We start from the raw sequence: 12,372 nt of genomic DNA on the forward strand, positions 1-12,372 counted from the left end.
GACAGAAAGTCTTCCTTTTGCCTTTGGTTCACCCTCCAATGGCCGCTGCGGCCGGCGCACCGCGCTGATCTGATGGCAGGAGCCAGGTGCTTCTCCTGGTCTCCCATGGGGTGCAGGACCCAAGCACCTGGGCCATCCTCCACTGCACTCCCGGGCCACAGCAGAGAGCTGGCCTTTGGGGAAGAGGGGCAACCGGGACAGAATCTGGCGCCCCGACCGGGACTAGAACCCAGTGTGCTGGCGCCGCTAGGCGGAGGATTAGCCAAGTGAGCTGCGGCGCCGGCCCCCACTGCCTCTCTTGAGCCACAGCCTCCCCTTCCATCTCCAGACCGCTCCTGGTCCCCAAACGTCCGCACACTGAGTGAGATGGGGTGGAGCCGAGGGGTCTCCGGGATGAGTTGCTTAATACCTGATGTTAGGGATTATCGATCAACCCATCAGCCCCCACTGGAAACGCAATACTGCTCCTAACGCGACATCGGGTTCGTTTGCAGGTGGCTTATTGTGTTACCCTAAGTTTGCGCATTTGTCCTTTTAGACCCGGGCAGATCCTCTTCCTCCTGGTCCTCCTGGTCGGGAGAAGGCCGGCTGGCTGGATGGCAGCTGTGGATGACTTGCAGTTTGAAGGTACGCGGGGTGGGGACCCCTCTGAGCTCGCTGAACACATGTGCACACGCACACACACGCGCACTCACACGCCCCGCAGTGGCTTTTCCTCGCTGTGCTGCTGCCCACATAAGGAACTCTGCTTCACTCACTCCGCGAGGACTGTTGGCCACACCAGGCTTCCCCGGCGCTCCGCGTGTTGGTTTTGTTGAACGACCTTCTAGGTTGGTCGTCATAAACGGGGCGCAGCGATGACAGAAAACGCTGGTAGACTCCTGTACCAGCCCAGCAGACGTTGCTGGTCCTCTGCCACGGGTTCAGCTTGTACTAGATGCTGGAGGTTAAACGGGGAAGTTCATGTGTGACATGAGATCGGGTCACTCTGCCGTCGGCTCAGTAGGTGTCGTGAGTGTGACCACAGACAGTTGTGGTTATCCGAGCGAGGGACCGAGCGTGTGCGGTGGGTTGTCTGCCTCTTGCCTTGCAGGCACCCTTATTGGAGTGCTGGTGTGAGTCCTGGCTGCTCCACTTCCCATCTAGCTCCCTGCTGATGGGCCTGGGAAGGCAGCAGATGGTGGCCCAAATGCTTGAGCCCCTGTACCCATGTGGGAGACCAGATGGAGTTTATGGCTTCCGGCATCAGCCTCACCCCCAGGCTTGGCCATTTGGGGAGTGGACCAGCAGTTGAAAGATCTTCCTCCCTCTCTCTGTGCATTTCAAATAAATAGTCTTTTTTTTTTAAAGATTTATTTATGTATTTATTTGAAAGTCAGAGAGCGAGTGAGCTTCCATCTGCTGGTTCACTCCCCAGTTGGCAGCGATAGCCAGTGCTGGGTAAGGCTGAAGCCAGGAGCCAGAACCTTCATCCAGGTCTCCCACATGGGTACGGGGGCCCAAGCATTGAGGCCATCATCTGCTGCCTTCCCAGGCGCATCAGCAGGAAGCTGGATGGGAAGTGGAGCAGCTCATATCAGATGCCTGCATTGCAGGGGGTGGCTTTGCCTGCTACACCACCATGCCAGCCCCAATAAATAATGTTTAAAAAATTGTGGATATAGGCTGGCGCTGCGGCTCAATAGGCTAATCCTCCACCTAGCGGCGCCGGCACATCGGGTTCTGTCCCGGTTGCCCCTCTTCCCGGCCAGCTCTCTGCTGTGGCCCGGGAAGGCAGTGGAGGATGGCCCAAGTTGCTTGGGCCCTGCACCCCATGGGAGACCAGGAGAAGCACCTGGCTCCCGCCTTCGGATCATTGCGGTGCGCCGGCCGCAGCACACCAGCCATGGCGGCCGTTGGAGGGTGAACCAAAGGCAAAAGGAAGACCTTTCTCTCTGTCTCTCTCTCTCACTATCCACGCTGCCTGTCAAAAAAAAAAAAAAAATTGTGGATATATAATATATGTTTCAAGAAAAGAATAAATGAGTGACTAAAACAATCAGTTTCCTCATTTATGGAGTCCTTTTTTTTTTTTTTTTTAAAGCTCTGTGAGGACAGGGGTCATGTCTGTCTTTTTTTCCCCTTGCATTGTTTTTTTTTTTTTTCAGTTATTTATTTATTTGAAAGGCAGAGCTACAGAGGCAGAGGCAGAGAGAGAGGTCTGATATCTGCTCGTTCACTCCCCCAGATGGCTGCAAAAGCTGCACGGATCCGAAGCCAGGAGATAGGAGCTTCCTCTGGGTCTCCCACATGGGTGCAGGGGCCCAAGGACTTGGGACATCTACTGCTTTCCCAGGCCATAGCAGAGAGATGGATTGGAAGTAGAGCAGCTGGAACTCAAACCAGTGCCCATATGGGATGCCGGCGACTGCAGGCAGCGGCTTTGCCCGCTACAGTACAGCGCTGGCCTCCATTTATAGAGTTCTTAATCCAGAGAGGGGGACTTCCATCTGCTGAGTGGTCGTTTCCAGGTGCACCTGCACACAGTGACAGTGCTGGGGAAGGAGGGCAGGGAGCCAGGGGCCCAGAGCCTGAGCTGGCTAGGGGTTGCTGGACGCTTATATAGCACTGAAATCGGGCACTGTTCAAAGTGCTTTAATAACTCACTCCTCACACAACCCCATGAAATCGTTTTTGTTCTCCCTGTTTTACCAGTGGAGAAACTGAGGTACAGAAAAATTCAATAATCTGCCTAACCGTCACACAGCTAGTAAATCATAGCATCAGCACCCGACCCCGGGCAGTCTGCGTCACAGCCCTCTCTCCCTGCCTCCTGTCAGTGGAGTGATGTGGAGTTTAATGGGAAATCCACTTCTCTGGCAGACATGGGCCTCGTCCTCAAAGTGCATCTAGCATCTGACTACTTCTCTCTTGTATTTTTTAAATGTTTTATTCATTTGAAAGCCAGAGAGAGACAGAGAGAGAGAGAGATGTCTTCCATCCACTGGTTCACTCCCCAAGTGCCTGCAACAGCCAGGGCTGGGCCAGGCTGAAGCCAGGAGCCTGGAACTCCATTTGAGTCTTGCGTGTGGGTGACAGGGAACCAAGTCCTTGAGCTGCCTCCCAGGTTCTGCACCAGCAGGAAGCCAGAATCGGAAGCAGGGCCAGGTCTCAAAGCCACGCACTGCAGTGCAGGACGCAGGTGTCTCGGGCAGCATCCTGGCTGCGGCTGCAGGGCTTGTCCTGTCTGAGCACTCCTCACCGCCTCTGCCGCTGCGTCGTGCTCCAGGTCAGCATCAGCTTTCTTTTTTATTATTATTATTTGACAGAGTTAAACAGTGAGAGAGAGAGAGACAGAGAGAAAGGTCTTCCTTCCATTGGTTCACCCCCCAAATGGCCGCCACGGCTGGTGCTGCACTGATCTGAAGCCAGGAGCCAGGTGCTTCCTCCTGGTCTCCCATGCGGATGCAGGGCCCAAGCACTTGGGCCATCCTATACTGCCCTCCTGGGCCACAGCAGAGAGCTGGACTGGAAGAGGAGCAACCGGGACAGAATCCGGCACCTAAAGGGGGTGCTGGCGCCACAGGCGGAGGATTAGCCCAGTGAGCCACGGCGCCGGCCCAGCATCATCTTTCATCTGAAATACGGCCCTTATCTTCCTTCTGGTCTTCCTGGTTCCTGCCTGCTTCCTCCTCAGCCTGTAGGTGCAGCTTGAGTAATCCTTTTCAAGGCCAAGTCAGATTGGACCATGCCATGCCTTCAGCACCTTCCGGTAGCTCCCGTCTCGCTAGGAACAAAGCCAGAGAGTCTTTCCTAGGAGGCCCCTACGGGTTCCAGCCCCACCGGCTGAGATCTCACCTCCTGCCATTCACGTCCTTTCTCTGTCTGCTCCAGCCACACAGATCTGGTCGGTGTTCCTCTTTTTTTTTTTTTTTTTTTTTTTTTTTTTTTGACAGGCAGAGTGGACAGTGAGAGAGACAGAGAGAAAGGTCTTCCTTTGCCATTGGTTCACCCTCCAATGGCCGCCACGGCTGGTGCGCTGCAGCCGGCGCACTGCGCTGATCCAATGGCAGGAGCCAGGTACTTATCCTGGTCTCCCATGAGGTGCAGGGCCCAAGCACTTGGGCCATCCTCCACTGCACTCCCTGGCCACAGCAGAGAGCTGGCCTGGAAGGGGGCAACCGGGTCAGTGTTCCTCTTACCCCAGGCACCCTCACAGCTTAGGACCGTCCCCACCAGGTGGCTTGCCACCTTGCTGTGCTCTAGTGTCACATCATCCTGTGTGGGAGTGTAGTGTGAGAAAGGTCAAGTGTGGAGAACCCCCCCTGCAACCCCGTCCCCGAGGAACAAAACCGCGTGTTCCCTGTTTGCAGCGGGTTGTAGGAATCCCGGGGGCCACATCCCAGGTGGGGGAGGCTTGAGAGCAGGCAGGTGTGTTTGTGCAGGATCGTGAACGGTGCTGTGGGGGTCCTGGAAGGCTTCACCTCGGAGGAAGGGTACGTTGGTGAGGAAGGTGGAGGTGGAAGGTGTGGTGTTAGGAAAGGAGCTTTGGCTGGGCCAGGAAACAGAGGCAGAGAGGCGGACGGGGACAGGAGACTCGCACCCCGCTTGCCCTGTGGGAGCAGAACGTGCAGAGTCATCACATTGGAGGCACACACATGGCTGTGTGCCCGTCAGTCTGCGCCATTGCTGTCCCTCCTGCGTGGTCCCACTGCACAGACCCTGCGTGGAGGCCGTCCCCAGCGCCTCTGGCCGTCCGTCTGCCATGGCATCATTGTCTCCAGGAAGCCTTTCCCAATCCTGACACCTGAATGCCTTCTCGGCTTCCTTCGAGCCTCCTTGGCCCTTGTACTTCTCATGTGGCCTTCTCTGTTCCTCCTTCTGGCGTGCCCTTCCCGCTGGTAAACAGCTGCTTTATTTATTTATTTTAAAGATTTATTTCTTTTAAAGTCAGAGTTACAGAGAGAGAGAAAGAGGTCTTCCATCCACTGGTTCACTCCCCAGATGACCACAGCAGCCACGGCTGGGCCAGGCCGAAGCCATGAGCTTCATCCGGGTCCCTTATGTGGGTGGCAGGGACCCAAACACTTGAGCCATTCTCTGCTGCTTTTCCCAGGCCATTTGAAGGGAGCTGGATCAGAAGTGGAGCAGCTGGATGTTGAACCAGCGCCCATATGGGATGCCTGCATTGCAGCTGGCAGCTTAACTCACTGCGCCACAGCACTGGCCCCTAAACTGCTGCTTTTGAAATGTGTGACTTCTGTGCATCTTCCTTGCCCTGACCCCCTCCAGCAAAGTTGTGGCCATCTTTTCAAAGGTCAAGGCTTTGTCCAGTTAATAAATGGCAACTGTAGTACAGTGAGTAAAGCTGCCACCTCTGGTACCAGCATCCCATAAGGGTGCCAGTTCGAGTCCCAGCTGCTCCACTTCCCATCCAGCTCCCTGATAATGTGCCAGGGAAAGCAGTAGAAGATGGCACAAGTCCTTGGGGCCCTGCACCCATGTGGAAGACCCAGAAGAAGCTCCTGACTCTTGGCTTTGGGTTGACCCAGCTCCAGCTGTTGTGGCCATTTGGGGAATGAACCAATAGATGGAAGATCTCTCCCTCTCTCTCTCTCTGTAACTCTGCCTTTCAAATAAATAAATGAATCTTTAAAACTGTTTTTTGAACTGAATCAAAGGAGAGAGGCTTAGATTGGCTCAGACACTGTGCCAAGGATTTTACTTAGATACTTGCTTAGTTCTCCCCAAGGTCTTTGACATAACTAGTCTCCCCATTGTACAGGTGGAAACACTGAGGTTTATGAAGGTTCACATGGTTAGTAAGGAGCAGAGCTCTGACTAAAATCTGGGTTCTTGTATCTTTGTCATCATTTTTCTGTGTCAGATTTATTTCTAGATGAGGTTTTTTCCGAAGCCTTTTGTGGTCCGTGTCAGCTAGGGTCCGTGGCAGGCAGCTTGTCTCTGAGTTGAAAGTGGAACATTTCTGGTTGTGGGTGAGGTTTCTAAGGCTGTGTTCTAACTTGTTTCAGAATTTGGTGATGCAGCTACTGCTCTGGCAGCAAACCCAGATGGCAGCACGATAAGCATTGAGGATGCTGATGAGACCCCAAAACATCAGCCAGGACCCCCAAGAGGCGCAGGGAGAGAAGAGGATGACGAGTTACTGGGGAATGATGACTCGGATAAAACTGAGGTTTGAACTTGTCTTTGAACTTTTTTCCCTCTTTTTAAAAGATTTATTTATTTGTTTGAAAGACAGAGTGACGGAGAGAGAGAGGAAGAAACAGAGCTTCCATCTGCTGGTTCACTCCCCACATGGCTGCAACAGCCAGGTCTGGGCCAGGCCAAGGCCAGGAGCCAGCAGCTCCATCCAGGTCTCCCATGTGGGTGGCAGGGGCCAAGCACTTGGGCCATCTTCCGCTGCCTTCCCAGGTGCATTAGCAGGGAGCTGGATCAGAAGCATAGCAGCCCGGACTTGAACTGGCACTCCGATATGGGAAGCTGGTGTCGTAAGTGGCAGCTTAACCCTCTGCACCACAGTGCTTGCCCCTGAAACTATTTTCTTTTAAAACGTGTTCATGCATTTCCTCGTCGTTGACTGTGTGCCTGGCACAGTGCCAGGCAGTGGCTGCACAAGGTCAGTGACGCCCAGCCTCTGCTTCTGTCGGGGAAATAGACACATGCATCCTTATGATCTGTGGAGTGGGCACTGGTGGAGGGGAGCATCAGGGTGGTGAGAACAGGCAGAGGTGGGTTAGGGGAGGCTTCCTGGAGGAAGTGACACTTTAACGAGTCTGGTGAAAGAGGAGGAGGCAGCCAGGGAAGAAGCTGGGAAAGGGTGCTCTGAACAAAAGGGATGAATTGATGAAGTCACAGAGGCCTGGAATTATGTGGTACAGACAGGAATGCCCCCCGCCTTTAAGATTTATTTATTTATTTATTTGAAAGGTGGAGTTACAGAGAGGTAGAGACACAGAGAGGTCTCCATACACTGATTTACTCCACATATGGCTGCAGCAGCTGGGGCCGGGCCAAACTGAAGCCAGGAGCTGGCATTCCATCCGGGTCTTCTACATGGGTGGCAGGGGCCCAAGCACTTGGGCTGATCTCTTCTGCTTTCCCAGGCATATTAGCAGGGACCTGGATTGGAAGTGGAGCAGCTGGGACTGGAACCGCTTTTCATATGGGATGCTGGTATGGCAGGCGATGGCTCAACCCTCTGTGCCACAATGCTGAACCCCAAGAATGTCCCCATCTTCACCTACACTGGGAGCTAACCATAGGCAAAGGCAGGAGATGAGGCTACATAGGTAGGCCAGGATTCAGCACGAGTCTGAACTGTATTCTGAAAACCGTTGAGAGCTAGTGAAAGATTTTAAACAATATGGCCAGACAGATTTAAAGACTTTTGAGATAAAGAAGCCCGTGGAGTATGGGTTGCAGGGGAATGGACTAGCATCCGGAACTCCAAGGGCAGACTCCTGCAGGGGTCTGGACAGAAGTGGTGAAGTCTGAGCCGGGGCTGAGCTCAGTGAGACCTGGTGGAAAGGGTCAGGGGAGGGGGCTGGAGGACGACCCCGGGAGAGGTGTAGGCCTTCGTCTGGCTGGATGGTGAGGAACTCAGGTGGGTGGTCCAGTTCCATGTGCGCAGTGGGTGTTGCAGAAAAATCATATTTCTGTTAATGTTTTATGAATTGAGTCATGACTGTGAAGCATGACGGGTACACTGGGTTTATAGCAGTGGGTTCCCGGGCTTATTAAGAGAGAAGAGCTCTTGGTTACCAGATGTCCTGGTGGAACTCCATGAAATATCAAAATAAGCATTGAGTTGAATTTTTTTTGAAAGATACTTGCTTAGTTCTCCCCAAGGTCTTTGACATAACTAGTCTCCCCATTGTACAGGTGGAAACACTGAGGTTTATGGAGGCTCACATGGTTAGTAAAGAGCCGAGCTCTGACTAAAATCTAGGTTCTTGTGTCTTTGTCATCATTTTTCTGTGTCAGATTTATTTCTAGATGAAAGAAAGACTTATTTTATTTATTTGAAAGACTTATTTTATTTATTTGAAAGGCAGTTACAGAGAGACACACACAGACAGAGACCAACAGATTGAGATTTCCATCTGCTGGTTTGCTCCCCAAATGGCCTCAATGGCAGTGGCTGGACCAGATGGAAGCCAGGATTCTGGATTTCCCCCATGTGTAGAAGGGGTGCAAAGACTTGGGCCATCTTCTGCTGCTTTCCTAGGTGCATTAGCAGGGATCGGGATGGGAAATGGAGCAGCTGGGACTCAAACTGGTGTTCATATGAAATGCTGGCTTTGTAAGGGGCGGCTTAACCTGCTGCACCACAATGCCGGCCCCAAGAATTGAATTTTATGCTAAATCAATGCCATTCTATAGTATATCTTGTGGGAAAGCTCAGACTTAAGAGTCTGCATTAGGGCCGGCGCCGCGGCTCACTAGGCTAATCCTCCGCCTTGCGGCGCTGGCACACCGGGTTCTAGTCCCGGTTGGGGCACCGGATTCTGTCCCAGTTGCCCCTCTTCCAGGCCAGCTCTCTGCTGTGACCAGGGAGTGCAGTGGAGGATGGCCCAAGTGCTTGGGCTCTGCACCCCATGGGAGACCAGGATAAGTACCTGGTTCCTGCCATCGGATCAGTGCGGTGCGCTGGCCGCAGCGCGCCAGCCGCGGTGGCCATTGGAGGGTGAACCAACGGCAAAGGAAGACCTTTCTATCTCTCTCTCTCTCTCACTGTCCACTCTGCCTGTCAAAAAAAAAAAAAAAAAAGTCTGCATTAGAGTCCTGGTCCTGCCTATCACTATAGGAAGTTGAAGGTACTTTAACTAAGCTTGCATTTCCTCATCTGAAATAGGAGAAAATGATGTGTGACTCTCATCATCGTTATCACCACAGTAGATAGTAAGAGTATTCAGTTTCATAGCTCCCAGATACCATGTAAATTTCTTTGTATACATCATCTCATTTAATCCTTTTTTAAAGTTTTTTTTTTTTTTAAGATTTATTTATTTGAAAGTCAGAGTTACACAAAGGAAGGAGAGGTGGAGAGAGACAGAGAGAGAGAGGTCTTCCATCCTCTGGTTCACTCCCCAATTGGCTGCAACAACTGGAACTGCACCAATCTGAAGCCAGGAGCTTCTTCCGGGTCTCCCATGCAGGTGCAGGGGCCCAAGGACTTTGGCCATCTTCTACTGCTTTTCCAGGCCATAGCAGAGAGCTGGATCGGAAGAGGAGCAGCCGGGACTAGAACCGGTGCCCATATGGGATGCCAGCACTTCAGGCCAGGGCGTTAACCCGCTGAGCCACAGTGTTGGCCCCTCATTTAATCCTTAAAACCTGTAAACCAAGAGCTATTTATTTTAACTTTTTCTTTTTTAATTATTTGTTTACTTGAAAGGCAGAGTTACAGAGAGGCAGAAGCAGAAAAAGATCTTCCATTTGCTGGTTCACTCTTCAGCTTCTCTGAAGCCAGGAGTCAGGAGCTTCTTTTGGGTCTCCCACTCAGGTGCAGGGGCCCAAGGACTATAGCAGAGAGCTGGATCAGAAGTGGAGCAGCCAGGACTCAAACTGGCACCTGTATGGGATTCCAGCGCTGTAGGCAGTGGCCTTACCTGCTAGGCCACAGCACTGGCCCCCTATATATATATATATATTTTGTAACATACCTCTAATCACTAATCACAGTATTTGGTTCTACTGTAAATATTCACATAGTCATAGTATGAAAACGTTTTTTAAGATTTGTTTATTTGAAAGAGTTAAAGAGAGGGAGGGAAAGGTCTTCCATCTTCTGGTTTACTCCTGGACTGGCTGCAACTAACCAGGCCTGGGCCAGGCCATCCAGGTCTCCAACGTGGGTAGCAGGGACCCAAGCACCTGGGCCAACTTCCTCTGCTTTCTCAGGCCATTAGCAGGGAGCTGATCAGAAACTGAGCAGCAAGGACTCAGACTGGTGCTCTGATATGGTGTGCTGGCATTCCAGCTGGCAGCTTAACCCCTGTGCCACAATGCCAGCCCCCGAGAGCTTTTTACCTTCACCTTATAAATGAGAAACTTGAGGCACAGAGTTTAAGTAACTTTCTGTGGGGCCTACAATTGGCAGGAGGCAGCGGGAACTTGGAGCTGAGGTCGGGGGAGCCCAGAGCCTGTGTGCGTCCCCTCTGTGCTGGTGTAGGGCAAGTGCCTGTGAGGCTGACAACTTCAGGGTACCAGAGTGATCCTTCGCATAGCTGAGTGCTTTAGGGGAGCAGTGGAGAAAGGTTCTTTCCTTTTCTTTCCTTTAGATTTATTTATTTAAAAGGCAAAGTGACAGAGAGAGAGGGAGATACAGAGGTATCTGGGTCACCACTCCCCAAATGTCTTTAACAGCTAGGGCTGGGTCAGGCAGAAGCCAGGAACCAGGAGCTCCATCCAGGCTTCCCACATGAGTGGCAGGATCCCAGGTACCTGGGCCATCTTTTGTTGCCTTTTTTTTTTTTTTTTTTTTTTTTAAAGAGTTATTCATTCATTTGAAAGGCAGAGTTACAGAGAGGGAGGGAGAATCAAAGAGACAGAGATCATCCTTCTGCTGGTTCACTCCCCAGATGGCCACCATCTACCAGGGTTGGCCTAGTCCAAAGCCAGGAGCTTCATCCAAGTCTCCCACATGGGTGTCAGGGGCCGGAGAACTTGGTCCATCATCTGCTGCTTTCCCAGGCACATTAGCAGAGAGCTGGATTGGAAGAGGAGCAGCTGGGACTCAAACCGGCACCTGTATAGGATGCTGGCACTGCAGGCCGTGGCTTTACCTGCTATGCCACAGCGCCAGCCCCATGCTTGCTTTTTGGAGCAGCTGGGACTTGAACTGGCACTCATAAGGGATGCTGGCATCTCAGGCGGTGGCTTAACCCCCTGTGCCACAACACCAGCCCCAGCTATCCCTTTTGGAAAGGGGAGCTGAGCCTGAGAGGAGCCCAGGGGTTTACTGAAGTCCCTCTAGCAGAGGACCCAGGATTTGAAGCCTCTGGTGGGACTTGGGAACTGATGCTTGTGCCTGTGCCAGCTGAGTTGGACATCGGTCATCGAGTACAGAAGAGTCTGGTGTTTGGGACATTTTAATTTTCCATTTGCTCGGCTCCCTGCCTCCCTCTCTGTGTGTGTGGGACTAGGAGATTGCCTGTGTTCACCGTGTTGTCTGATCTCTGGCAGTTACTCGCTGGACAGAAGAAAAGCTCCCCCTTCTGGACGTTTGAATACTACCAGACGTTCTTTGACGTGGACACGCACCAGGTCTGTGGAGCTTGCTCTTTCTTGTCTGTCTGTCTGTCTGTCTGTCTTTCTTTCTTTCTTTTATTTATTTATTTATTTATTTTTATTTTTTGACAGGCAGAGTGGACAGTGAGAGAGAGAGACAGAGAGAAAGGTCTTCCTTTGCCGTTGGTTCACCCTCCAATGGCCGCCGCAGCCGGCGCACCGTGCTGATCCGATGGCAGGAGCCAGGTACTTATCCTGGTCTCCGTGGGGTGCAGGGCCCAAGCACCTGGGCCATCCTCCACTGCACTCCCTGGCCACAGCAGAGAGCTGGCCTGGAAGAGGGGCAACCGGGACAGAATCCGGCGCCCCGACCGGGACTAGAACCCGGTGTGCCGGCGCCGCTAGGCGGAGGATTAGCCTAGTGAGCCGCAGTGCCGGCCCTCTTTCTTTCCTTCCTTCTTTTCTTCCTTCCTTCTTCCCTTCCTTCCTTCCTTCTTTCCTTCCTTCCTTCCTTCCTTCCTTCCTTCCTTCCTTCCTTCCTTCCTTCTTTCCTTCTTTCCTTCTTTCCTTCTTTCTTTCTTTCTTTCTTTCTTTCTTATTTATTTATTTATTTGAAAGGCAGCGTTACACACAGAGAGAAGGAAAGGCAGAGAGAGAGAGAGAGGGAGGGAGGGGGGAGAGAGAAAGAGGGAGGGAGGGAGAGAGAGAGAGAGGTCTTCCATCTGCTGGTTCACTCCCCAGTTGGCCTCAATGGCCAGAGCTGTGCTGATCCGAAGCCAGGAGCCAGGAGCTTCTCCCAGGTCTCCCACGTGGGTGCAGGGGTCCAAGAACTTGGGCTATCTGCTGCTGCTTTCCCAGGCCATGGCAGAGAGCTGGATCAGAAGTGGAGCAGCTGGGTCTTGAACCAGTGCTCATATGGGATGCCGGCACTGCAGGCGATGGCTTTACCCACTACACCACAGCGCCAGCCCCATGCTTGCTTTTTCGTGTAGTGGAGATGTTTTCCCGGTGCTCAGTGAAATGCAGTGGAAGTCTTTGCGTCCTGGAAGGGGTCTGACTGACAGAAGGGGCTGTGAGCATTTGGAATTCGGTAGTGATTGGGTTCCAGGAATCCTGCCTCGAGTGACTGCTCTGTTG

At 52.5% G+C, this 12,372-nt stretch overlaps 1 protein-coding gene across 5 annotated transcripts in view; it reads left to right on the plus strand.

The window, feature by feature from the left end:
* YIPF1 (Yip1 domain family member 1) overlaps positions 1–12,372 on the plus strand; it is a 46,985-nt gene that overhangs the window by 1,174 nt on the left and 33,439 nt on the right. For 3 of the 5 annotated variants that reach the window (XM_002715085.5, XM_051857753.2, XM_017346281.3), the window contains exons 2-4: positions 539–627; positions 6,012–6,175; positions 11,191–11,271. In XM_002715085.5, the coding sequence (XP_002715131.1) occupies positions 597–627; positions 6,012–6,175; positions 11,191–11,271 (276 nt within the window). In that variant the 5' untranslated portion in view covers positions 539–596. The remainder of the gene's footprint in view (positions 1–538; positions 628–6,011; positions 6,176–11,190; positions 11,272–12,372) is intronic. The other 2 variants (XM_017346285.3, XM_017346284.3) reach the window with 1 other exon arrangement.

The sequence above is a fragment of the Oryctolagus cuniculus genome, chromosome 7 (assembly GCF_964237555.1).
Source record: "Oryctolagus cuniculus chromosome 7, mOryCun1.1, whole genome shotgun sequence".
Lineage (NCBI taxonomy): Eukaryota > Metazoa > Chordata > Mammalia > Lagomorpha > Leporidae > Oryctolagus > Oryctolagus cuniculus.